Source organism: Plodia interpunctella, chromosome 9, assembly GCF_027563975.2.
Source record: "Plodia interpunctella isolate USDA-ARS_2022_Savannah chromosome 9, ilPloInte3.2, whole genome shotgun sequence".
NCBI classification, from domain to species: domain Eukaryota; kingdom Metazoa; phylum Arthropoda; class Insecta; order Lepidoptera; family Pyralidae; genus Plodia; species Plodia interpunctella.
This window is the reverse complement of record NC_071302.1, coordinates 7,741,773-7,768,524: the sequence shown is the minus strand read 5'-3', so window position 1 is coordinate 7,768,524 and position 26,752 is coordinate 7,741,773. Positions and strand designations below refer to the sequence as shown.

Genomic DNA, 26,752 nt, shown 5'->3' with positions numbered 1-26,752 from the left:
TTGTGAGTTTCTTTGTGCTATTGCCTCAAATCCTTATTTTTCAAATTCAAATTTATTTCTTAAATCCATATTAGTGATACCTCTTATAATATCGCCATTATAACAAGTTTATTTTGGAGCCATCTACAAACCGGACAAAAGAAAAACTAAAGAGTTCCTGGATACACTTTCGAATCATCTAGAAAATAAAAAAAGGGGGATTGTCATCGGCGATTTTAATATTGATCTCCTTGAGAACAAAAAAGATGCTAAAGATTATAAAAGAGTATTAAAAGAAGCTGACTATAAGATACTTAATTGCATAGATACCTACCACTGTACTAGAGAGAAAGATAACAAAAAATCTATAATTGATCACGTCTCCTCGAGCCTGAATGAAAATCCCTACAAATTAACGATTATTGATGTACCGATATCCGATCACAAACAAATAGTTGTAGAAGTTTTTTTTAAAAAAAATCACAATCTCAAGGAAAAAGTAAACTATTTCGCTGTCGATTATATAGGCCTACATGAAACATTTAGAAACGCAGACTACTCTAATCAAAATCACTCATACGATCACTTTGAAAACCACATCAAACGTAGCATCAACAAAAATAAAATAGCAAAAGTTAAGATACTGAATACACCTAGAGAAGATTGGATTGCAAAAAATGTAATTGAAGGAATTAGAGAAAGAAATTTACTATGGGAACAACAAAAGATTGACAAAGGAAGGAAAGAAGCATATCTTAAAATGAGAGATAATGTGGCTGCCTTAATTCAGAAAACGAAAGAAGATTATTATGCTAAGAAATTTACCGATTGTCTAAGTGATTCTAAAAAGACCTGGGACTTACTAAATTCTCTTGCTGTAAACAAAGTCAAAGACACCGGTATTCCACCCACACTTGTTATAAACTCCGATACTATTAGAGATGGCAATCAAATCTGTAAAATATTCAATAACTATTTCTCATCTGTTGGCACTCAGCTTGCAAACGACATTCCTGTTAGGTTTCTAAATAAAAATATAAATACACTAACATATATAAATTCTAAACCCAATGCTGAAGTATATGAATTTGAACCCTGTACTGCGGATGAGATTATAGATATAATAAAGGATCTAAAGGACGATGCTAGTGCGGGTATTGACGGAATTAGTCTTAAATCTATCAAATGCCTTTCAAACCTTATCGCACAGGACCTTGCAAACTGCATTAATAAATGCTTGTCAACTGGCACTTTCCCTGATTCCCTAAAAATTGCGCGTGTCACACCAATCTATAAATCTGGCAAAAGAACGGACCCTAGTAATTACAGGCCGATTTCTGTCTTACCTATCATATCTAAAATCTTTGAAAAAGTCATGTATCGTAGGCTCAATAATCATCTTATCCAATTAAACTTCATCACTGACAAACAATATGGTTTTAGGAATCAATCGTCAACACTCACGGCTGCTATGGACCTGATTTCTCAGATTAAAACAAACATAGACCAAAAAAAGTTCTGCTTAGGTATTTTCATCGACTTCAAAAAAGCCTTTGATACCATAAGTCATTCGCTACTTTTAGATAAATTAGAAAACCTAGGTATCAAGGGCACAGCGCTAGAAATTTTTCGGTCATATCTCTCGAGCAGGTATCAAATCGTAAAGATAGGAGACTATCGCTCCGAATCAAAAAATATTACATGCGGGATTCCTCAAGGATCTATATTAGGCCCTCTCTTGTTCCTAATATATATCAACAATGTCACAACAATCGGACTCACGGGCGATATCACACTATATGCCGACGATACTTGTCTGTTCTATTTTGGAAGTAACTTTTCGGAGTTAGCTCAAAGAGCACAAACAGACCTAGATATACTTAATTATTGGTGTCAATGCAACTTACTTACAATTAACATTAAAAAAACAAATTATATGATTTTTTCAGCTAAAAATAAAAAAATACCACACTATCCTGCTCTAACCATTAATAAAACTGATCTACACCGCTCGAATGAAGGAAAATACCTAGGACTGTACCTAGACGATAAACTCACCTGGAAATCTCACATTGAGCATCTTAGAACTAAACTTAGCTCGGTCTGTGGTATACTGCGAAGAATTAGAAAATGCATTCCATCCAAAGTCAAATATATGTTATACAACTCGTTGGTGAAATCACATTTAGAATACCTAATTGAAATCTGGGGAAGTGCAAATAAAACCAATATTAATTCAATACAAAGATCCCAAAACAAAATAATAAAAACACTCTTTAACTTTCATTACCTAACTAGAACAGAATACATATACAAAAAAACTAACCTTTTTAACTTAAAACAACTTTATACATACAGAATGTGTATTCTCGTCGAAAAGATTCTAACCAAAAATATCCACTCACAAATCACTTTTAGCAAAAGAAAATATAAGCACCATTTAAGAAATACTAATAAGATTAATCTGATCACACCACGAACCAACTATGGTAAGAGAAACATATTGTATGAAGGGGCACAAATGTACAACAGACTACCTAATGAACTGAAAGAATGCAAATCTTTGACTTTGTTTACAGAAAAATTAAAAAAACATATCTACGAAAGTGAAAAATTATTAATGTGACAGCTGTGCTTATTTTAAGGTTGAACACTGTTTAAATGCGTAAAGTACTAATTTACTATGATTTGTATTAGTTTAAGACTCGTTGTAAGTGAATTTAATTCTTATGAGTCAATAAAGATCTTTAAACCTATTTTAAATAGGTCCTGATTTAAGTTATTACAAAAGCTAAAATTAATAAAATTATCAATATTAAGTAAAAGCGAGACAAAATATATATATATTTTTTTTTATAAAACTAAACTACTGTTTATCTTCAATTATGATTATACTTACATAATTATATAGGTATATGATGGAAATAAAAATCTTCTAATTATTACATGTTATTTATTTCTTATAACACAGTTACATTGAAATGATGCAATTACATGAATCAATATGGAAGATATATCAGATGGATAAATATCATTTTCCTACGGAACAATGCACCAATAAATTAGGATCATGAGACCCATTTGTGACATTGTGCCCTATTTAGTACCTGCAAATGAAAAATAGACAATGGCCTAATGAAAACATTATGTCACGAACCAAAATACATTAAGGACATCCAGATGACTAGAAGACAAGTTTCAGTAAATAATTTGGATGATCAGGAATATAATATGGATGATCTTACATTGCATCTTGTACACACTAGACATTTACCAGAGAAAGTTCATTTTGATCAGATATTAAGCTAATTTTAAGTAGAAGAAAATTATACTATTATAGTATAAGATAACTAACAAAATAAACTATAAAATTAATCCACTTGAATAACCATTATTAACCTATAAAAGTGTACAAAATAAATGCAGTATAATAGGAAAACTAGGTATAATTAAAAACATTTTATATGCACAATGCTCTTTGAGTAATACTCTTAATAAAAAAAATTAAGAGCTTAAATATTCCACAATTTGGCCATATAATAAGTCTGTCTCCAGAAATGTGTTTTAAATCTATCATTGTATTGACACACCAAAATAAAGGTGTTTTTTTTTATATTATAACCATGCAATGTCTTAAGAGTACATAGATAATAGGATATAAAATGAATGCTTATTGTGATATATACTTTTAAGCTATAGATTACATATACAATACATTTCTCAAGCATAAATAATTTCATAGAAATACATAAACATATACATACATAACTTAAATGAAAAGATATTACTTTTACATTTAAATGACAGACATTACCTAAAGGTAATTTATATGGATTTACAATATTATATATGTATATTTTTTATATATCATCAGCATTATTAAATTGTACATGTTATTGAATCATTATTTGTTCTGGCAAAAATTTAATTTATGCAGATGATAGTTACAGAATACTGTTATCAGTATTATATATTTTAATTTACTGTTATCAGTATAATATTTTAATAACTGCTGAGATCTTAAAATTCATAATGTATACTTAGAGAGGATTATATCCTCAATGATACAAGACATCAATTGTAATATTATAAAATACTGGTTATAATGTATTTCCAACAAAACTACACTACATTAAAACACAATGAGAAAATATTTTCCAATCTAACAATCTTAATTAACACTACATATTGTCAAAATTATAATTCTTTATGGATTTTTAATAAGACTTACAATCTTGTAGCTCTTTGTCATGATTGGAATTAATTTATTATTAAAAATATATATGTTTTAATCTCTGTTTTTAATAACACTTCAAGATTTCAATATATATTCAACACCAATAACATATAATTTATTGTGCATATGCGCAGTGCATATACACTTTATACAGCAACTTGACATAACACCTAATTAACATTAATAATTTATTTTTGTATTTTTATATATTTTTTATTACACAATTATTATAAATGAATCAAGTTACTAAAAGAATATAACATTTAGTAGCATAAGAAGTTATAATACCTACCGACAACATATTAAATTGAATAGGACATACAATAAAATGTAGTATTTAAATAACACAAGTGTCAAACATGATGGATAGTAAAATTAAGAAAGCTGTAAAAATGTCTTAATTTGAAATAATAGTGTTATTAGACAGACATATATAATATTAATTCCTTATGATAGGGAATTAATAAGTATAGGTACATTTTTGAAAATAACTTGGACACTTGCTCCTTCTGTTTAAGTGCCATCACTGCCTGGTAAGTAATCATCTTCCTGATATCACATAGCTCTGTATGGCCCCTGAGACTTCAAGTATTGGATCACCAGTGATGGGCCAGAGGACACCACCTCAGGTGGAATAGCAGTCAAAGGACAATTCTCAATACTCATAATTTGTAAACTAACACAAAGAGCCAGTTCGAATGGAAGATTCATTAGGTTTGGGTTGTCATTCAAATACAAAGATTCTAAATTCTCAAGGGTACCAATTTCTTCAGGTACATACTGCAGATTATTCTCCCCAACACTCAATACTGTAAGATTAGTTAAGTGGCCAATGGAACGAGGGAGAGATGTCAACTGGTTGGATTGGACAATTAACTTTTGCAGGTCATGCAGAAATCCAATCTCATTTGGTAATACTTCCAATTTATTCTCTTCTAAATCCAAAACTCTTAGCTTCCGCAAACTGCCAATGCTTGGGGGCACTCTCTTTAGCAGGTTATTGGAAAGAATCAGTATTTCTAAATTTTGGAGACATTGAATATCATCAGGCAATTTTGTTAGTTGATTAGTACCAAGGTTGAGCTCAACCATATTTGCCCAAGTGCCAATATCAAGTGGTAAGGATGTAAGCAAGTTCTCTTTCATATTCAACTTGGTTAGATTCTTTGCCCTAGAAAATATTCCATATGGGATTTTGTCAATCTGATTATGCTCCAGGTTTATAGAAAATACATTAGTAAACTGAGCTGGTCCTCCCGATGGGTAACTCATGAAGGAGTTACGAGACAATGTAATACTAGAAAGCTCATTCAAACTAGCAAGAAGGCCTTCAGGAAGTTGGGATATAGAGTTCCCTTCCACATTAAACTCGTCCATATGTTTACAATTACTCAATGTTGGAGGTATGCTGGTCAGTCTGTTGTATCTTAAACCTAGACGAGTCAAAGCCTGGAGATTTCCAATAGTCTCTGGGATGTCTAACAAGTCATTGTGTTGCAAATCTAATGTTGATAAATTAACACAATTTCCAATTTCTTGAGGTAAATGTTCCAAATGATTATGAGAAACATCAAATGTTACAAGATTTACCAAATTGCCAATCCCTGAAGACAATTCCTTTATTTTATTTTCTCTTAAGCTAAGCATTGTTAAATTAGTCAAATTGGCAATACCATCACCCACAACTCTGATCCTATTGAAGCGTAAAAACAGTGTTGTCAAAGATGTGAGCCTGTATACCACTTCTGGAATATCATTGAGCTTATTGTGTCTCAGATCCAGGACTTTAAGGCATTTCAAGTTAGCAAGTGAGTCAGGTAAGCTGGTTAATGAATTCTCATTCAATGCTAATGTCTGTAGGTTTGTCAGACAGCCAAACTCTGCAGGAAGTGCAACTAATTTGTTGCCGTACAGATAAAACTCCACTAAATGAGTCAGGTCTCTAACGTTTGGAGGCAGTGATGTTATAGACGACTTACTGAGATCTAATCGCTTGACACCTTCGTCCCTGCATCGCATGAACTCTTTGATGACATCTAAATCCGCTTGAATTGGCTTGTTTTTTTTGGCGGTAGGTTTAGGCTTATTAGACTCAGGATGTTTGACCGTCACAACTTTAGGGCGTGCACCTTCAGTGTTAGTTAATGATGCAGTAGATAATTTCTTTTCTCTCATACTGTGATACTTTTCTCTGGGGCTAACGGTGCCGACTGTATCCAATGCTTCCGAATTTTCTCTCGACGAATTATCGAGATTCATTCCGTAAATGCTGATTTTAACTTATAAGTCAACGATAGTAATCTATTACGTGTTTCTAGATTATCTAGTAAAACATACTTGACATGGTTTTGTCATCTCATCCAACAGAAACAAATCGATAACTATTTCAAAACCACAGGGTTCTGTCTGACGTCTTCCTGGGATACGATATTAAACACTTTAAACACAGAACTAATTCTAGGATGTCTATTTCCTTATAAATGAAATAATAAACACAATATGACAGTATTTTTACGCTTAGTGAGCTTGAGCCTAAAAATAAATTTTATTCCAACAAATCGACATTTTTCTTTCTCTGTTTCACGATTGCACGATTCAGTCCGACCACAGACTTCTTTTTTGTTTAGTTTATTTATCCATATGGAAAGGCAAAAGGATCTATGCTTATACAGCCATCAGGCCACAGACAAAGATGAGAAGAAAAATATCAGAATGTCAAATCCACGAAAGTTGCCTGTTTTAGAAAAAGAGCCCGCGCGCGGGTTTGGAGTCGAAATAGTAAAAGAAAATTAATTTAAACCAGTGCGTAGCCACAGCAATGGACTTTTCATTGGCCTCATACAGGTCTATGGAGCAGGAAAAGGGACAGTTTGGGCAAGACAGAAGATGAGTCATGGATTAAACCGCTCCACAGTCACACACATCATTATTAAAGAATTAATTTAATTAGCCCCATTTAATGATTTTCTTGGCATCCCAACACCAGCCCGGAGGTGTGTATACTCGGTGGTAGCTTCTTGGTCGGTGGTGATAATTTTGTTGTAGAGGAAACCTACATTTCTGAAGAAGCTTCTTTGGAGCATAGGCGTGACCATAAATGGTGTCTGCTGTCTATTTTGACGACCTCGGTGGCGAAGTGGTAAAGTGCTTGCCTCTGAACCCAGAGGTCCCGGGTTCGATCCCCGGTCGGGTCACGATGGAAAATGATCTTTTTCTGATTGGCCCGGGTCTTGGATGTTTATCTATACATGTATTTGTTATAAAATATAGTATCGTTGAGTTAGTATCCCATAACACAAGTCTCGAACTTACTTTGGGGCTAGCTCAATCTGTATGATTTGTCCTAATATATTTATTTTCTCCACTGCACACATGTATGTAATGTCGCGTCTGTCACTTGGTGAGGCTATGCTATTTTGGCGTGGTAGATGTCGCCAGGTTCCCCAGGCGCAACACCTAGCCTGGCGGGAAGATCTTCCTTTTGTGGCGGTCGAGCATAATCACCTAGCTCCCGCTACACTATGTATATAGCTGGGATAATGTTTTTATAACTGTGGTTGGGATTTGGGATAGAGCAGCTGAATAATTATAAATTCACCAGCTGAATAGAACAGAATAGCAGTTGCCTGTATTTAAAAATATTTATAAACATAAAAGACCTGCTACACACGCTCCGATTTAAGGGACTACAGAAAGGGATGCAGGTATTTAATACAAAAGGAAGGTCGTCCTACATCTCTTTCTTTTAAATACCTGCATCCCTTTCTGTAGTATCTTAAATCGGAGCGTGTGTAGTCGGTATTATAGTCGATGCAATCGATTAATCGTATAGCTGTGTAATAAATTAGTTTCGAATAAGAGAACTCACTAGGGCAAAGCGATTGAAAAGATACAACTTTATTTATGATAGGTACCTTCTTGTCATTGTCAAATCAAAGGCTGTCAACGAACGACACGGAAGTCAAAGAAGCTCAGAACAACAGAAAAAGTGAAGAGCGTCATTGTCGTGAGCGAAGCGAAGCGCGGATCCTAAGGTTATATTATAAATTCGACAACATTAATAATTCCCAAAGATGGATAAAAGTAAAGAAAAGGAAGAACAAAGTATTATGGATAAATCCATGAGATCTGTCTTCGGTAAGTAAATCTATAGATTTAAATATAAATTGGAAATGAACTTTCCGGCTTAGTATTTTCCAAAATGATAGTAAATTTGTACGAAATTAACTTTATTCTTCTACGTTTTAAATTTTCAGTCGGTAATATACCTTACGAGGCGACCGAAGAAAAACTAAAAGATATTTTCAGTGAAGTAGGTCCTGTACTTTCATTTAAATTGGTATTCGACCGTGAGACGGGCAAACCAAAAGGTTATGGATTCTGCGAATATAAAGACCAAGAGACAGCACTTAGTGCTATGCGAAATCTTAATGGTTATGAAATTGGTGGGCGCTCTCTCAGAGTGGACAATGCTTGTACCGAGAAGTCAAGAATGGAGATGCAAGCTTTAATGCAAGGTCCTCAGGTACAATAAAAAAATGTTCTTGCTTTATACATAGTCATCATATTATTCATTCTATAATTTATTCTCTTTTCTAATATGTATTACAAAAAATATACTTATTTAAAAAATAAGAAGGGGATGATGGCAGTGCGAAGACCTAAACTCGGTAGTTTGGGCCTTGGCACCACCTTTGTGGGATGAAATGGAGCCCTAAACACACCATTATGGTGTGTCCCAATATAATGGCTAAGACACCCGCCTGTGGATCAAAAGGTCCCAGGTTCAAATCCTACTCGTGCCATATGAGTTTGTATTACAAATCTGACTCATATATAGTAGTTTTCATTTACCACCACTTGCTTCTGGTGAAGGAAAACATCGTGAATCCTGCACACTGGTTGATTATTATTAACTTGTGTGTTAAATGGAGAAGGCAATGGCAAACCACTCCATTAATAATGCCAAGAAAGTTGTTGTGTGTGTTTCATTCCAAATATTGACCACGACCCTCAGCCATGAGGAATAAGGACTATGAAGAAGAAAAGTGTGAAGATGACAAACATTTTGAAAAGACTTAATTATATTTCAATTTAACATTAAAATCTGTCATATAGTTTAGGAGGTGTTATATATACTTAGCAGTAATTCAAATGGATTTATTGAAATTTTTTTCCACATTTATAACTTTAAAAAAAACTAAAACTAATTAGAAATTTACTTTCTCTGACAGATAGAAAATCCATATGGAGAGCCAGTGGAGCCTGAAAAAGCCCCAGAAGCTATAAGCAAGGCTGTGGCTACATTGCCCCCGGAACAAATGTTTGAACTGATGAAACAAATGAAATTGTGTATTCAGGTAGAGTATTCAATGGAATAAATAATTTATTTTCCAATCAAAGATTCATACACATAAAATAAGAAGTAAATTTGGCACAGTGGTAGTGCCCAGTCAAGTCACTGTACCTTTATTTTCTGGACATTTTATTACTTGTAAGGAATAGTTCCCACCGTCAGGTCTGGTACTTGAGCTGGGGTCCCCAACTAAGAAATAATAAACATTATACTCCTAAGAACTTTTGTCTGTTATGTTAATTTAGTTCTTGTAACAGCATTTAACTGTATTTCAGAATAATCCAACCGAAGCTAGGAACATGCTACTCCAAAATCCTCAGCTTGCGTACGCACTGCTCCAGGCCCAGGTGATCATGAGGATTGTGGGTCCTGCTACTGCTGTTGTAAGTAGAGAGATTATTCTAATGACCTAAAGTATATTGGACTTAACGTCCTTATGAACCAGTTCATAAGGTAGAGGTTAAGTCCAAATGCATGCACCGGTCAAACAATTTGTTTATTTGTTGTGTCTTGATTATCCACAATTGATGGATTAAATAAAAAGATTAATTAAATGTAGTGTACAATATTGTTAGTATTACTACTCTCAAAGTTATTTATTTATTATATTTATTTTTTTAATAAGCATGTAATTTTTGGATTCAGTGCACTGATGTTTTTAAATTAAACATAACTTCTAAGAAACTAAGATGAATTTTACATCAATATAGATTAAAATAGACTATTTAAGAAATTAAATTTACTTTTTACAAATTACTTTCATGGTTAATATAAATATTTACTTTATAATGTAAGATTATAAAATAATTGTACTGTTGAGTTAGTATCCCATAACTCAAGTCTTTCTCTCAACTTTGGGGCCATGTGTGTGATTTGTTCTCGTACATATCTATTTTAACAAAATCCAGAGCATGCTGCACCCGTCCAACCCGGTGCCGCCGGTGCTGCAGCCGGGAGACAAGCCGCCGCCCATGCCTTACAACCCCCCACCACCAGGTTCTTAAATTTTTTGTAATTTTTTTTGGAGCCTTCATTCATTGTGAGTGTTAAGCGATCCGCGAACAGTTTTGCCAAGCTTTGGCGGATTCGGTATACGGGAAATAAAAACACTCATGCAATGTTCATGAATTTTGCGTCGGCATCTCTCCGAGATTAACGATAGTACGGTAGATGGAGCACATTACACTATTTAGTACACGATCTCGTAAATTGACTGTGCCTATAAAATTTGTTTAGATGCGTAGGTAAACCATCTGCATGTATTTTAATTGAAAATCAAAATCTTGGCACATTGCAAATTAATCACTTTGTAAATAGTATATGAAGTTACTCTACATGAATTTCTATGGCGCTGTAATAGCGGTGAGTTTGCAATGAATTTGGATATGTTGATGTGCCGTTGACTTACCAACTTTTAAGTAAATACCTAAACAGACACATTATACATGGCAAATCATTATAATGCACCATATGAAATAAAGAAAAATATTTAACCCTAAAATGAATATGTATTTCCGGAAAAAAAATACATATTTATGAATGTATGTGGTATGTATGCATCTTGTTTTGTGGATTGAAGGGTAGTATTTTTTATAGAACTTCTGTGTCCATATCATATCTATGGAATGCGCCTTGCCAGGCCATGATAAAATGAAGTTTTAACTATATTTTTTCAGTTCAACAACCGCCGCCATTGCTAAGCAATCCTGTGCCTCCTCCACCAAGTCAATATAATCGTAAGTATATTGTCAAATTAATTTATATTTTTTGCCATGATTTAATGGCTTTATGGAATATAACCTGGTGAACTAATATTTCCCATCCACATTCCACCTGTCAATAAAAATTTAGGGCGAAATTTTTCGCCTTAGACCACTTTTTGCATTCTTGGTATATTTTTTCAAAATGATGTTTTTATACTAGTCAATAGTTTTACTCAAGTTTACAATATTGTACTCTGATTGTTGCCATTATTATATTTCGGGCCTGTTTCACCACTTTGTGATAAAATATCATATTGTAATCTGACAGATAAACTGTCTACTAGATAAATTTGCCTGGCGTTTTTGGCCAATCATCTTATCCAACACTCGTAAAACACAATTTGTAACTGTACGTAAAGAGATGAATTAATTCAGCCGAACTGGCATGGTCTCGATAGCTCAGTGGTCAAGAGCACTGTCCCGGATAGGCGGGTGGCCCTAGGGGCGCGGGTTCAATTCCCGTTCGATTCCAGGATTTTTTTCACCTCATTATTATTTTCAAAAATTTGTAACCTATCTGACATAGGTCATCGGATATTTTATGCAAGTGGTGAAACAGGCCCTTAGTCATATTTCTTAAGATTATGAAGTCGTTAAATTCGTAATCCGTATATCAGCTGGTCGGTCGATGGACACGGACCTGCGGAGCTCGCGCGCGACCGCGCCGGCGCCGGCGGCGCTGCTGGACCAGGACATGCGCAGTCTGCCGCCGCCCGGCCCCGGACACCCATCCAGGCCCGCGCCGCCCGACGCGTGAGTCACACACCCTGCCACTTACTGTCGGCCGTCATTCATTACATTGGACGGTTTGACTGCCTTAAAGCAATAACTCATGGGGTTAAAAATCGATCCTGATTACATCGATCAAGATTACTTTCAATCTAGATAGAGACGAGTAATGAGATTAAAAGTAATCTAATTACATTAAACTTGATTTTTTCAAAGATCAAAATTTGGAAGCGAGGTCGGTTTAACGTTTTTTTAGCTTACGGGGTAGACAATTCCCTGCCAAACCTGTCTGGATTGCAATTGAATCTTTTAAAGACAGACTACTGTATAATCTTAATTTTTGTGCATAATTATTTTGTGTAATCTGTGATCTACAGATTACGCAATATAGTCGCAATCCTCAATCGTTATTCCGACTACTTTTTTACTATAATGTAGCATATATCTAACATTTGAAAAATGTAGAAGTTGTAGATTACTTTATCAATTACTGACCTATTTAAAAAATCTATAAATATTTTTCTTCTCAAGTCCTGTCCTTTCTACGGATGTCCCTGACATGTAAGTTTAGTTTCAATTAAGATTGTTCACACACACTGGCACTTTTATTTTGGTTTTTATACTGTCCAAAACAATGTTTACAATGTTGATTCCACGCATTTAGAATTTGCTAATCCATATTACATACCAGCGACGAAGTGCCTCCTAATTCTATTAAGGAATATTACTGTAATATTGTCACACCAGAAAGCAGCACTACCATTTGGTGTAAACAGCGTATTTTGACATTGACAATGACCGGTTTCCTATATCTTGCGACGGGTTGTTTATCGAATATTTAGTTGGCACCATTTACCTTGTGCATTGCTTAACCTACCAGTGTAGGCACCTCGCCGTTGACATGTATTTAATATTACATGTATCCTGCTCACAAAGAATCGTATTCCATGTAAACATGGACTTAGATGCGAAACGAAAAATGCGCCCGGAAATATTTTATGAAAATCTAATCAAGAAAAGTTCCATCGCTGGTCACTTTTATGTACTTATTTTCTCATAAGTTAAGACTGACTGACGTGGAATGTTGTTCTTTTTCGAACAAAAAATAAATTGTTAAATTTTATTTTCAATTTGTAGTTTATTTCAAGATGTAATGGATAATCCTTTGTCTGGCAATTCTTTTTTTCATTATCTTTGTAGGCAGGTATCGTATAAAGCACTATGCATCACTCAGAAAAAAGTACGATTCTCAACTCGTGTATTAGCGCCCTCGACTACGTCTCGAGCTTAACATGTCACCTTCGTTGAAATCTCTTACTTTCTTGCGTCGGTGAACAATTCACACTTGAACATTCAAAGTTATATTTTTAATCTTTACGATTGTTCGAATACCATATTTTTTTTTAGCATTTCCATACAAACTAACTGATATATGGAAAGTTGAAAATTTATGTTATTTTTTTCACAATATTATTTGGAAGTTGTTGTATTGAAAATGTTTAAAAAGCCACCCTGCATAACACCAGCCGAATGTTTACAATATGTTGCTTAAATGGTAATTTCCAACTATAATTTATTGTGAAAAAATTAATATATTATATATATTATTTTTGACTTTTCATTCTAAGCCAGATCACCAGATCGGTTAATGTGTATAAAGAATACTGTACTATTCTGCTATAGAAAAGTTCGTAACAAAAAATACCAACTTGCGATTTTCATAGCTAATCTATTTCGTCATCGAAACCTGCTGTAAAAATGTGGCTGGCGTTTAAAAATCAACCCTATGCCAATAAAACTGTTTGTTCCATATCAGTGGTTTCCCCCGTGACCCCCGACTGGCCAGCGGCGCCCCGCCGCCCTTCAGCGCGGACCCGCGTGTGCGCCCCGACCCCAGGACCCTGCCCAAGATGACGCCGCGTGAGTATCACACAATCTGACCGCACATACGTCGCCTGTATTTAAAGATAATATTCTACATATTTTAAGATTCTAAAAGCATAAAAATTTGTAGCCATAATGTAATATTGCGTACTGTATTTATGGCATTAGCATTTTTAATCATAACATTGTTATATTATATATATAATATTTGAAGCATAACTAACCTATCCTAACTTAAAACATAATTATGCTACATTTACACGGGTACAGTTATAATGTGACATACGGATGTCAAAATCAATTAAGCCTTTTATGCCAAAACCTGTACGCCAAAGATCAATAGGACAAAATAAATTAGCGACGTTCGGTAAGTTTCAGTATGTATTACGTAAGTTATAATGAAACGCGAAAGTCTACAATTAGTTATAGCAAGTGTGTGATACCAATTTGAATGGTTTGCAGAACAAATGCCGCCAGGAATGCCCAGCATGGCGCAGGCGAGGACGATCCAAGGCATACCGTCTGGTGCTTCTGATCAGGAAAAGGTACAATTTAGTATTATTAAACTTTTATTTTAAATTCAATGTTCTTCATCCAACCAAGGATGATATACGTTACTTATTGACGTTAAAAATTTACTTAAAAATATCTTCACCGCAGCCTCCAAGGAATATTAAATTCATATTGGCATATTGGCTGATCGTAATTATACTTATTGTGTAAATGTCTGAATTGAATGTTTACATTCATCATCATAGTTATATCCTCATGAGGGTCGTGACCAGCATATCGTCTTGAATTTGCTGCGTCCATCTAAATGGTGTTCATCCTTGACTTTGACGTCCAGGAACATAACCCAGCAGGATGAGCTTCTCAAGGCTGTTCACGAGGCGCTACGTGGCCAAAGAACACTAGGAGACGCTGAAGACTGTTTACATGATGTTGTTGCAATGTTCACGCGATGTTGCAGGCGGCGCTGATAATGCAGGTGCTGCAGCTGTCGGACGAGCAGATCTCGCTGCTGCCGCCCGAGCAGCGCTCCAGCATCCTCATGCTCAAGGAGCAGATCGCCAAGAGCACGCAGCAGCGCTAGTCTCCTTACTTGTACACTGGCACAGTGCGACGCATGTCACCAGTCACGGTGCGCCATTGTGACGCAACGACAACCACACTGCAATGTGATTGGTTCGCTGCGTTTCACTTCGAATCGAATCGATAGTGAGATGTGAAATGCAAACCCATACTTCACATCAAAACAGTTTCCTGTGTCACAAATTTCACGTGTAAACGTAAAGTTTTACAACGTGAAATTATTGACCAACGAAACTATTTTGTTGTTAACTGTAAGGCTTGATTTTCATTAAACGACACTAGCGGCAGAATTAGCGTCTGGAAACTATTTTCGAGCCATTAGTGTCGTTATAAAACTTAGATTTTATTTATCAGTCACTCTGCTTACAGAACATTGAGGGAGATTAAGAATGATTTATTGCAAAACGAATCAAATGAAAGAGATACCTCGCAATATATGTACATTGCATCAGAAAGTTCTAAACAGTTGCATAAGGTTTTTGTTACACTACTAGCAGATAAATTTATGTTATGTAAAATGTTTGAGTTTGATAAATACAATAAATAAACAGTGACCTATTTACCTATCGCCTATCGTGGGGTATGTTTGCATAAGGTGACATCTATCCAAACCTCTCTCGGTGTTGCTAAAAAACGTGACAATATATTGCGTTAAGAAAAATTAATTGTAATGCTATATTTGGAAATAAATATGTCCATAAATATTTTCTTTTATTTTTCTTCGTCGTTGTTTTACAATTATGTTTTTATCTTTAAAGTAAACTGATTACAGTCTCATTGCTAATTTGGCATCGCCAATAATTGTGTTAAGCATACGGACGTGACCGCGTTATCTCCAGTTGCCAGATTAGAGTGGGAGGGTTACGGTTTTATCGGCTACGTGAGGCTTTTATCGTTATATTTCATGTTGATCGTAAATGTTTACATACTCTTTCTATATCTGACCCGGTTGATATTACTATAATCACAGGCGTTGAATAAGACTTATTGAACACTTTCAATAAAATTAACGATTAATTTGACGAAAAAGTTCGTCAACACCCCCAAAATAAAACTGTTACAATCCAATAAAGCTATTTGTAAAAGAAACTAATGCACCTAAGTAACTAGATTTAATATATTTTTATATTCAATTTAACAATGACCTCTTTCTGTCTGATTGATGATTTCTCTATCAAGTGTGCCGCATGCTTTTAAGGCTGCTTGGTAGGTAGTATACAAATTTGGAATACAAACCACCCTGAGATTAATTAAAAACTGTCAATGAAACGATTGACCGACGATCGATCAAAATCTTAGCTACCTACAAACAGTCGGGTGTCGATTCTGCCAATGTCAAGCCAAAGTCGTGTTTTAATGGATTTTCAATTGTAATACTTATACGAGATAAGAACCACAATTAACCATTTAGACATGATTTTTACTGAATGTAACAAAACAAGATTATTAAAGACATCAGTTTGGAGTTACATAGTAGGTAAGTAATCAGTAAAATTGTTAGGTAATTATGTTCCAGAGAGATACACCCCTCCGTCGGTCATATGGTACCACTAATTAAGATTTTTGTGCTTTATTATAATTGCTACATAATTAGCATTGCAACCTACCTATCCGTCGACCCAAATGTGCTATCAATACCTACTTGTTTTTGATCAATGCGAACTTTGGTTTTATAACACCTGACATTACCACAAATACCTGTATATGTCTGTGTATGTACTTTTGTATATTTATTTACAAATACTCGTGACGTAACGTATGATGCCAAAAATAGTTACACGAGATCAGTCTATCCCAGAAACATTCATTTGTTCCCATTCATTGTTAGTGTTTTGTTTTAAACATCAAATACCTACTGTGTCACATAACCTAAAATAGTTTATCAAGTTAATAATTATTACGAGTAAATAGAGTACTTACATAATTATCAGCTTGTAGTTTTAAGGATATCGTCGAGATCCTCCGTAAACATTGTTACATACATAAATCACTAATAATCTTCGATACCCATTACCGTGTTGGGTATTATTGTCCAATGTGAAATTCTGTTAACAATAAGCCATTATAAACCTAATTCTCTACAACATAGGGCTGAATTAACAAAGTTGTTTGATTTACAAGTCATGCTGGTACGTATCCATGCCAAGTGCAAGGTTTGACAGTGTTGAGTTTTCTGTTTTATTGCATTCTAGTCTTACAGGAATTGTAAAGAACATCGATTATTGAAATTGTTTAAGATATTTTATATAAATGTATCTACAAAGGTACAGTTTTGTCAATGAATTCGTTCTCACTGTCATTGCTTAATGAATTTGTTGTGTAGTGAGTTTTTGTTTGCTGTCATTTGTGTATCAACAGTCAGACAGTGCGGTCTACTTGTAGCGCGCAATATTAATAAAGTTTCTGTTTGGTGGGAAAGGTGTCCATTGCTCTGAATTTAAAGGTAGGATCTTCAAGCGCCCTTTATTTTAGAATGTATCCAAGAAACTTTCGCTTGAATTACTTAAGCATTTTAGGTACCTAAGTTACCTTTGATCATTTAATGCAAATTAAGATATTTTTAAATATCTGTTTTGAATTTAAAAAATTGAAACCTTTATATTATTTGGTACTTAAAGACTCTGATAATGAAGATGCAATCGAATCTGCCACTCTATTGAAACACTATGAAGACGCAATTATGTATAGTAGTTTCTATACTTTTGCATTTGCATTACGAATTAATAAAAAAAATGCATTTACGAATCTGATTGTACTTATTATAACATTTCATTTAAATCTGACCCTAGATATTAGGTACGTTTCAGAATTGCAGATATCCTCGCAAATTTTCGCATTTACAAAATATTAGTAGGATACACAGGCGGGTTGATATGGATTTTGTTTTATAAACATTATTAACTTAGTTTGTGTATTTTGAACTATTTTAGAAATACGAGAATTAGGTAACTGTCAAACAATAACTATTCTTGATTGTATATGCTTAGTGTTAACTGCATTTCCTGTACGAAGTAGTTGACTGTCTAGTTTTTTAAGAAAATTATAACTTTTACGTAACATAGTTTTAATAGGTAATTTGTAACGTCCTACGAAAGTTTGTGGAGTATCTGCCATATCTACTAAATATCTTGAGGTAGGTAAAGAAATTATCAAACAAAGACTTTTATTCGATTTCATTTGATTTTTTCTATTTAAAAATACTTGCATTTAACTACAAGAAATCGATTTCTTAAGTAAGGACTTTACTGTACAGAGTACGTGCATTCATGAACGTAGCTAACATTACGTAGGTACCTACGTATACAGTCACTGTGTTGATAGGACAGGGAGGAGCAAAATAGTCTATCCCATCCTGCCGACCGATCTCCCGGTTGCTTCTGCCGCACATTGAGAGTGTCTGAGCCCAGAGTCTACTTTCCTATATTTCCTCCTCCACAAAATAAGATGGAGCAAAATAGTAACACGTGAATGTTTTTTTTTTTCAGAAATAGCGCAATGAAGGCTCTTTTTGTTTGTATAATATCCTGCTTGGTCATCCTGAAAAGTGATGGCCTCTCAAGTAGGTATCGGCCCAGATACATCTCTATGGACAACAGGATGACATGGGAGGACAGTGTCGACTCCTTGAAGGCAACAACACGTGTGCCCGACCCTCCAGACCATACAAAGACGATAGCTATGGCCCGATATGTGCTTCACAATACTGGTGCGTTTTATTTTTTCAAAATGGTTAAGTACCTACATACTAAGTCCCAAGTCTTGTACTATAGAGGTTATGAACGAGATCAAAGACAAAGCGATCAGCGGATTATGCGGAAAGAGAGAGAGAGGAGTAGGTAGATACACTTTACTTAAATAATTTCCCACATTAGGTACAGGTATACTTAAGTAAATTAAAATGTCTTATACTTAAATAAATAATTTGATTGCAGATTGGGCGTCCGTAGCCACGATTTCAACTCAGACTGCTATCAAGGGCTTCCCCTTCACAAATGTTAAATCCATCGTAGATGGTCCAGTAGACAATTCTACCGGAATCCCTTACTTCTACATGTCACCTCTGGACTTTACTGCTAAGGATCTCATGGTACCTAAGCATATCATAAGTATTAAGAATTTATTTATTTATTGTCCAAGTCTTGTTCTAATAGATATATTAATAGAATATTTATAATAGAATAGAATCAGTAATGTTTAACAACCATGTAAATTCCAAAGTTGTATATTGTAAATATGTATTAATATACATATTACCCATGTAAGTAGATAAATGGTCTGTGAGGTAATCGAATATTATCCAATATCTGCGTGATTCAGTAAAAAACACCTCATACACCTTAAAACAAGTGGAAACCTTAACACAAGACGCAATGTAAAGTGGTGTTTAAGTTACGAAAAATGATATTTTTTATATAGAAAAACAGCCGGGCCACCTTGCTGGTTTCGCTGCAGCAGTTGGACTACTGTGAGAAGAAGAATTTGGACCCAGAAGACCCGCGCTGTACTCGACTCATGTTGTCTGGCATAATGAAAAAGGTAATTTATTAAGAAATTATATTATTTTATAATTATTTTAGTGTCCATTGGACCTTAGATGCAGCAACCCCAGTGTGAGCCGTTGATTTTCTCCACTTATTTCTTGCTATTTATAGGTGGGGCATTATGTAATCTGTGCTATAGGTAACAATTACTATTTCAATAACATTACTTTGTTGTAAAAATAATTAACAGATTCACACCCATAGTACCTACCTAGGTACTTACTTGCCGCCAAAATGTTAATATTTGAAAATTGTTGATTCAGTTTATTTCAATCTACATACATTTATAAATATGATTTGAGATTAATATTGTACTTATATACTAAGCTTTTATCCACCGCATAGGAGTTAAGATGAAAATATTTTATAATGAACATAGCGAAGCGTGGTCCTAAACGGCTTTTATTCATTTATCTGATCATTCTAGCTACTTATTTATCCTGTCATCATACTTCTAGGTCAAAGAGGGCACTCCAGAGTACGTGTTCGCAAAGGCTGCTTTGTTCGCGAGACATCCAGCGATGGCTGACTATCCAACAGGTCCGTATTTACGGTGTCGTGCAATGATATGCTTTAAAAGACCAATCTAATCTAAAAGTCAATACCTAGGTAAAAAAGTAAAAAGCGCTTTTGTTACCGACCGTACCTATACAAAAGCATTCAATTTTAGAGTTTGTTACATACATAGTGGAATACGAACCGACGTGTATAGGTATTAATGAACATGACTGTATATTTGTTATTTCAGATTTTATTGTATCCGTGTACTAATTTTTATCGAAATATCTTCAGAAGTTTTTGAGAACGAAATAGTCTCAGCCATCGAAATTCTTACGTTTAAATTTTTTAAAAGACGTGTTTACCAAACAGTCTAATCACTGGCCTAAGTGACAACGAACAAAATGACATTAGCTAACCTTTATCAAGGCGTGCCAGGTAAACAGATAAATAAACAGATGATGTTTATTTTCGGCTTTTCGCATCTAAAATAGCATGAAAGTAGGTAGACAATTTTTCCAGGGGTGTGTCTAGTTGCCAGAGCCATGAATGCCTCTGAACTGAAAGCTTTTCGAGTCACCTTAATAACATTCACAACATTTATATAATATATTGTAAGACCTTATTAGGTATCACAAAATATCTAAGATGAGATAACATAGACGGGAAATCCAAACGTCCAGGAAAAGTTTATCACCATAAAGAGAAAGTTTGTGTCATGCCCCGACCTTATTAATAAAGCATTATCGTCTTAACGCCATATTAATAGGGTCAGGGTAGGGATCAAATTATAGCGATTGTATTAAACTAATTAATAATTAATCAGTTATGACGTCACAAGTGAATTTATTTTATCAATTGCACATACCTGTTAAAGATATGTTCAGTATGTTCCGGTCCGGTATGCAAATAATTAGGCTACAATGGAAATTTATTTATTCAACTATTTTTAAACTATTCTATGTGTTATCAATTAAGGTTAAAATACCTGCTAAAATTTTACATGCCTGCATTTATTTGAAGGTGTCTTTTTATGACACATTTTTATATAAGATACGATACTACGATACGATATTATAAGATTTTTATAAGATATTTTGGTAGGTATTACGTTTCAATGGGAAGTCGATTATATATCCATGTATTTTTATTAATCTAAGATCCATGCACCATAACTGGATTTATACACTGTAATAACAAAAAAATCATAAGAACAAGTACGAAGAATTGCAAATATGAGCAACGGCTTTAATCAGATAAGTACAAATGAAATCAGAGCCAAATTTCAAATATGATAAAAAAGATGAGTGACAGAGAGAGCAAATCGGTCGAAAGATCAAATTTGTTTTCAAAAGTCGGATTACATATTTCAGAAAACTACCAAATTCATAATAAAGTTAAAGTGTACTTTAAGCTAAATTATGCTTTGTCACTATCGCACTTTACAAAATTTGGCATTGACAAAACGTGACACATATTCTTTAGCTTAAAGTATGCTTTGTCTTTTTTATGAATTACAGGGAAGTAACTAAGATTTGTAGTTAAAATTGTCATTTTTTTGCAGATCACAACTGGTTCGTGGCCAAGATGAAGATCGCGCAGATCGCCATGATAGACTGGTTCGGAGGCGCCACCTACATCCCAGTGAAAGACTACTTATCTTTCAATTACACAAACGTATTTCAGCGGCGTCATTTTAGAAGATTCTAATCATGCAAATAAGGCCTAGATGTGCATTATGTATTTTATGATTTCCATTTGTTTTTTCTTTTTTTTATTATTTCACTAATAGAGTAGATGGAGATTAAGATATAGGCCAATTTTTTACTTCTCATTTTTTATGCTATCGGTTCAAAATAAACTGAAATAAAGAGGATATTAGCGTTCGGGCAATTAATAGGTATCTGAAATGTTTTGTGTAAATATATATCATTGGTAGGAAACAGCTCATTGATTATTAGTTGGATGAGTATTATGATGCAAATTAAATTGTCTTAACTGTTGTGGTATAGAGATAAGTGATTTTTTATATTATAGTTCCATTTACCAATGTATATAAATAGTTATAAATGGAATTTAATTCTGTGATCGATCGGAACTATGACGGGCTTTTTTTATGCGTTCCGTATTATTACATTATGCAAGTTCTTATAGGCTGTGCTATTTGTCCGTAGTCATTTCTATTTCTTCTGCATAATTTAGGCTATGTTAGTTAATGTTATACTCAGTATAAAATGCTTTAATGTCCAAGGATGTATTGTATGTATCGTAACAAAACTGTGCCACATTTAAAATTCAATGAATAGTTTTTGGCATTCAGTTTTGACTAATAGCGAAGATCATTTAAGTTGTTTAATTCCTGTTATTCATAAAAAAGACAAAGCATACTTTGAGCTAAAGTATGATTTGTCACTATCGCATTTTGCAAAATTTGGCATTGGCAGCACGAGACACACTAGCTTAAAGTATGCTTTATCTTTTTTATAAATAACAAGGTAGAAAGTCAACTTACCAAATCTGTAACATTAACTTAAAATCGAACATCTATAAAATAGATTATTTGTTCAAAATATCAATTTATAATGTGTTTGCAATAAAACGTTAAAGTTCAACAATATCTATTTTATTTCCTTAACCAGTTCCAGGTACACATTTTATAATGGAATTATGTTATAATAAAATATAAGTAATTAGCACCATTTAAATTAACTAATCACCATTTAAATTTAACGTGATTTCATATTTACATAAACCTAACTCAAAGTTTGGCTCAATTCGAAGTCAAATAAAACGAATATGATGACTGAATTAACCAAACACTAAACATTAATATTATACTACCGCTTTTAATCATCGCATAACATATTTAAAGGGTATTCGATTATAATACTCGCCTTAAAGAAGTAAATAAAATGCAATAATCGTTACTAGAGATAACATGCACGAAAATTGGAATTGTGCTTTGTTTCACTCAAATCTGTCAGATCAAAATGAATAGTAATACTCAAAAAGAATACAACCAACTGATTGTATTGTTCGTGACTTATACTAATGCTCTCGGGTAGTGCCATATTATTATTCTATTTCAAGTTTATAGGTCACCTCGGCAACGTTCGATGGTGAATATTAAATCCCGTGCAGATTCAAACCGAATAAAAACATCAATCAAATAACGACTTTATTGTTGCTACATAAGATTTCAAAAATAGTGGGACTGGTGCTATTTCGCTTAAAATATTATTGAGTGTTTAGCAATTAATTATGGACGGGTTAGGCAAGTTATGATTGGTCGAAATATTGTACTATATATTTTTGCGCGATGTAAACATTTTGATTTCTGCCCAGTTACACATAAGAGTTGTAGTTTTGTTAATATTGACATAACTAAAACAGATTCTTTCATTGACAATACACTTATTTATCAATCATTCAAATTAGTTTAAAATATACAATTGTCTAACCAAAGTCTCTCTCTCTGTCAACTGAGAGTTTTTCCGGTTTCTTCAGTCGTGAGCGTCGTAGCCCAGGGTCCGCGTTCCAACTTTTTCACCTCAACTTCACAGCAGTTGGACTCTACCCTTGCAGTGGATACAGGAGGCTATGGGCCGCAGAGTGGTCGTTGTGTTATTGTACGCGTGGTGAACCAGAGCATTCACTGGTTCTTCGTTTACTTTCCTCACTTCTAAAGGCATCGCCATAACCTGAAGAAAATCATCTTTCTTGAATCTATATTGATTTGGTTATTAAACAATGACATATTGCTTTAAATCCACTTCACTGGCTATGAATATTTTTTTAGGCCTGGTGGCCTGAAGAGGAATTTACGTCAAAAGTTATCATACATTTTATGCAAGGGCTAAACAATAAACATTTTATTTTTACTGAAGGCGAGTTAAGTGATTTTTTTAAATACCTTGGTCATTTTAGCATTTTGGTCTAGCCAATCTGAAAAGTCAAAATACAAAATTATTCATAATTATAGATAAATAAATATGAACTTACATTTTCTGCATTCTTTTCACCATCTGTCACTGAAGGTAAATCATTAAGATGTGAAATATCGTGCTTTTCTGTGGAGCTGCTTATATTCTCAGATAGTTTCAGGTTGACAGAGGCCAAGTCTAGGATATTTGTGGATTGGAGTGTGGTGGCATTGAAATTGAGGTTTCCTATTGGTCGCCCATAGATGGCGCTGCCCCTTACATACTCCGCGATAGCAATATTTTCCAGAAACTTCTCATGAAGGCTGTACAAGTTCTTGTATGTGCATAACATCATGTCTCTCCCGCGACATCTCTCGTCTAACAGTTGTTTGATTGCCTGCTGCAAGTTTTCAGTCTTGTCAGTTAACAATTTCTTGCATTGCGCTAGTTCTTCTACCATGAGACTGAAAATTAAAATAAAAATGTTGCCCAATACGACTTGTTGTTGTTAGAGTCATGAACATAAAGATTTAAGTTATGCAGTAAGTCAAGGTTATTGAGCCGGGTCACATATACATTTTATCTAAAGCAATACATTTAGCACTAATCCGTCTGTCCATTCACAATAAACTCGTAAATTACTGCACAGATTTTCGTGTGGCTTTCACCAATAGAAAAAAATTGTGTAATTCCTGAGGAAGGTTTATAATTTATTATGTTTTACCCGAGCGAAGCCGGGACGGGCTGCAAATATAAAAACAATTATACAATATACAATTGCACACTGCTTAAGCAGGTTTTTATTTTCAACCTCATGGTAATCTACAATTATGCCACAGTACTTATCTTAGATGTTAAATAAAATTACTCATAAATAAATCACCTGCTTGCCAAAAATTTGCTCCTCCACACCTCGCACTGACCTGCTAGCCATTCAGTTTGTTCCTGTCAAAATATATTGGAAATTTATATTTAAATCACATTCAGATATTGGCATATTTGTGTGAAAGTGTTAAGTTTGTTTGTTTACATTGGATATTATAAAAACTTTATTCTCAAAGTGTCGAGACAAATCTAGTTACATAATAAATCCAATTCCAATATTGCTTATCATTTTACATACTTACCAAAGGTATACTTACCATGCATGAAAGTGGCAGTTAAATTTTATTGCTTTTTTGATATTTTGTAAATTTATAGTTTAGTTATGCTGCCCAGTAACTTAATAAAGGAAAATGGGTAAACTTTTCATTATTCTTCATTAAGTTACTGGGTAGCTAAACTGGTAAATTACTACCCATATTTATTAAAACATTTTAGAAAATGTACACATTTTTCTTGGAACCTTTTTGGGTTGTATCAGCTTAATCTTAAGAGTAAACTCACCTGATGGGTTGAAAGATGCTGTGCAGAATTTAGCAAAGCGTTTGCAAGATGTTTCTTATCCTCATTGAGAGACTGCACTTGTATCTCAAGGTCTTCTCCCATTGAAGCTACTAACATTGTCTTCAGTTCTTTGTTCACCTGGAAACCCAATTTGATATATTTACTAATGAGAAATGTATAAAAATATTGAATGTAATAAATATAAAATAATAAATATTGGAGAGGAAATTAGTGTGGTATCTGAGTATTTCCCCAGTTACTTCCTCAGCCATAGAGTTGGAGCATAGGATTTGTTTCCAACTATATAACTAACAAAGCTATAATATGGTAAAAATTATAACAGAATACTTACTTTATTTACCTTTCTTAATAGAAAAGAATTCAACATCTGAGTGAGAGATATTCTAAGAGAAACACTGATTCATATTTCAATGACTTATATTAATACATCTCAACCTTACCTGGGCCTGTTGTTTCAGTTGCTCCTTCAAAGACTCATTTTCTTGTAATAGCTCATCAATTTTTTTCTGCATTTCAACTTTTTCCTCACTTGGTTTATCAATTTCTAGGAAAGATTTCTCACTAGTGGATAGAAGCTTTGGCCTCGGTTTGAATTCATTCAAGTTGGTATTCATTTGTGACATTTGACCAATAAGAGTATTTATGTCCATGTTGTTTCTGGATTTTTTAGAGCCTTTATTTAACACTTGGGGGTTTATAGGCTTAACAGCACCAGGATAGGGCTCGTAGGGGACAAACTTAGGGCTTTTAGAGTGAATATGAGTTGATTTCTTTTCATTTTTAATGATATTTGTAGGAAAGACTTGGATAAGACGAGGGAGAGGGTGCGAGATCTTAGTGGCAAAAGTAGGTGGGACATCTGGTTTGTTGGCATTTTCTAAATTGCCATCTTCTGACTCCATGCCATCACCGGCTGTCCTTGCTTTTCCCATTATTTCTAATAGAAGAAAGTTAAAATATAACGATTAGGTCCATAAACTTAACACATCGCTAACTCACGTTACAAATCAATTAGGTACTTACTTGGATGAAAAGATGTTAATTTATCCATTTTAACTGAAAAAATATATACTTTCAAGAATATGTAGTAACGCTGATAAATTTATTATCACCTACAAAAGACTAATACGAAACGAAGGAATACTTTTACAGTCACAATCACAATTTCTTGATTTGGTGTCATGAAGGAAGTTGTCAGCGTCAGCTGTTTTAATGTCAAAATTATTTTCCCGAAATGCATGCGTTCGTAAATTTGATATTTATTTTATACACGCAAATAAACCTAAAGTATACGTAGTAGGTACCTACTTAGTCAAACATACAATTTCTTTGTATACCTATGT

At 34.0% G+C, this 26,752-nt stretch overlaps 4 protein-coding genes and 1 long non-coding RNA gene across 10 annotated transcripts; 2 read left to right on the top strand and 3 right to left on the bottom strand.

The window, feature by feature from the left end:
- Positions 1–4,409: 4,409 nt before the first annotated feature.
- Sur-8 lies at positions 4,410–6,825 on the bottom strand. The gene has a single exon (XM_053749425.2). The coding sequence runs from the start codon at positions 6,473–6,475 to the stop codon at positions 4,772–4,774; it is 1,704 nt and encodes a 567-aa protein (XP_053605400.1). The 5' UTR covers positions 6,476–6,825; the 3' UTR covers positions 4,410–4,771.
- Positions 6,826–8,172: 1,347 nt separating this feature from the next.
- On the top strand, positions 8,173–15,744 carry CstF64 (Cleavage stimulation factor 64 kD subunit). Of its 2 annotated transcripts, XM_053750118.1 has the most exons (11): positions 8,173–8,353; positions 8,473–8,741; positions 9,451–9,576; positions 9,848–9,955; positions 10,481–10,568; positions 11,249–11,308; positions 11,953–12,088; positions 12,596–12,625; positions 13,881–13,984; positions 14,411–14,493; positions 14,919–15,744. In XM_053750118.1, exons 1-11 carry the CDS (start codon positions 8,290–8,292, stop codon positions 15,039–15,041), a joined length of 1,191 nt encoding a protein of 396 aa, XP_053606093.1. In that variant the 5' UTR covers positions 8,173–8,289; the 3' UTR covers positions 15,042–15,744. The 2 variants fall into 2 exon arrangements, with proteins under 2 accessions (XP_053606093.1, XP_053606094.1); XM_053750119.1 differs by lacking the exon at positions 12,596–12,625 and having other exon boundaries at positions 8,176–8,353.
- Positions 14,562–17,101, bottom strand: LOC128672754 (uncharacterized). Its single transcript, XR_008404998.2, has 2 exons — positions 16,961–17,101; positions 14,562–15,119 (listed from the first exon to the last, which is right to left on the bottom strand). It is a non-coding gene; the product is annotated as an uncharacterized LOC128672754 (long non-coding RNA).
- On the top strand, positions 16,357–22,694 carry CREG (Cellular Repressor of E1A-stimulated Genes). 5 transcript variants are annotated; one of them, XM_064436184.1, is made up of 6 exons: positions 16,357–16,517; positions 18,526–18,746; positions 18,973–19,127; positions 19,457–19,576; positions 20,040–20,121; positions 21,644–22,694. In XM_064436184.1, exons 2-6 carry the CDS (start codon positions 18,536–18,538, stop codon positions 21,787–21,789), a joined length of 714 nt encoding a protein of 237 aa, XP_064292254.1. In that variant the 5' UTR covers positions 16,357–16,517; positions 18,526–18,535; the 3' UTR covers positions 21,790–22,694. The 5 variants fall into 5 exon arrangements, with proteins under 5 accessions (XP_064292254.1, XP_064292255.1, XP_064292252.1 ...); XM_064436185.1 differs by lacking the exon at positions 16,357–16,517 and adding an exon at positions 17,028–17,169; XM_064436182.1 differs by lacking the exon at positions 16,357–16,517 and adding an exon at positions 17,182–17,304.
- On the bottom strand, positions 22,687–26,592 carry LOC128672749 (uncharacterized protein). The gene is made up of 6 exons (XM_053750116.1): positions 26,433–26,592; positions 25,850–26,346; positions 25,389–25,526; positions 24,886–24,947; positions 24,082–24,466; positions 22,687–23,780 (listed from the first exon to the last, which is right to left on the bottom strand). Exons 1-6 carry the CDS (start codon positions 26,458–26,460, stop codon positions 23,637–23,639), a joined length of 1,254 nt encoding a protein of 417 aa, XP_053606091.1. The 5' UTR covers positions 26,461–26,592; the 3' UTR covers positions 22,687–23,636.
- Between the last annotated feature and the right edge of the window lie 160 nt (positions 26,593–26,752).

What these genes read in the sequence shown, in the direction of transcription:
- Sur-8 (XM_053749425.2), bottom strand. Translation starts at nt 6,475, where the DNA reads ATGAATCTCGATAATTCGTCGAGAGAAAATTCGGAAGCATTGGATACA.
- CstF64 (XM_053750118.1), top strand. Translation starts at nt 8,290, where the DNA reads ATGGATAAAAGTAAAGAAAAGGAAGAACAAAGTATTATGGATAAATCC. An exon ending in ATCCATGAGATCTGTCTTCG is followed by an intron (nt 8,354 to 8,472) that starts GTAAGTAAATCT and finishes TTAAATTTTCAG; the next exon opens with TCGGTAATATACCTTACGAG. An exon ending in AGGCCCGCGCCGCCCGACGC is followed by an intron (nt 12,089 to 12,595) that starts GTGAGTCACACA and finishes TTTCTTCTCAAG; the next exon opens with TCCTGTCCTTTCTACGGATG.
- CREG (XM_064436182.1), top strand. An exon ending in ATATGTGCTTCACAATACTG is followed by an intron (nt 18,747 to 18,972) that starts GTGCGTTTTATT and finishes ATTTGATTGCAG; the next exon opens with ATTGGGCGTCCGTAGCCACG. An exon ending in TGTCTGGCATAATGAAAAAG is followed by an intron (nt 19,577 to 20,039) that starts GTAATTTATTAA and finishes TCATACTTCTAG; the next exon opens with GTCAAAGAGGGCACTCCAGA.
- LOC128672749 (XM_053750116.1), bottom strand. Translation starts at nt 26,460, where the DNA reads ATGGATAAATTAACATCTTTTCATCCAA. An exon ending in ATTAACATCTTTTCATCCAA is followed by an intron (nt 26,347 to 26,432) that starts GTAAGTACCTAA and finishes TTCTTCTATTAG; the next exon opens with AAATAATGGGAAAAGCAAGG. An exon ending in AGCAAATTTTTGGCAAGCAG is followed by an intron (nt 24,467 to 24,885) that starts GTGATTTATTTA and finishes TTTAATTTTCAG; the next exon opens with TCTCATGGTAGAAGAACTAG.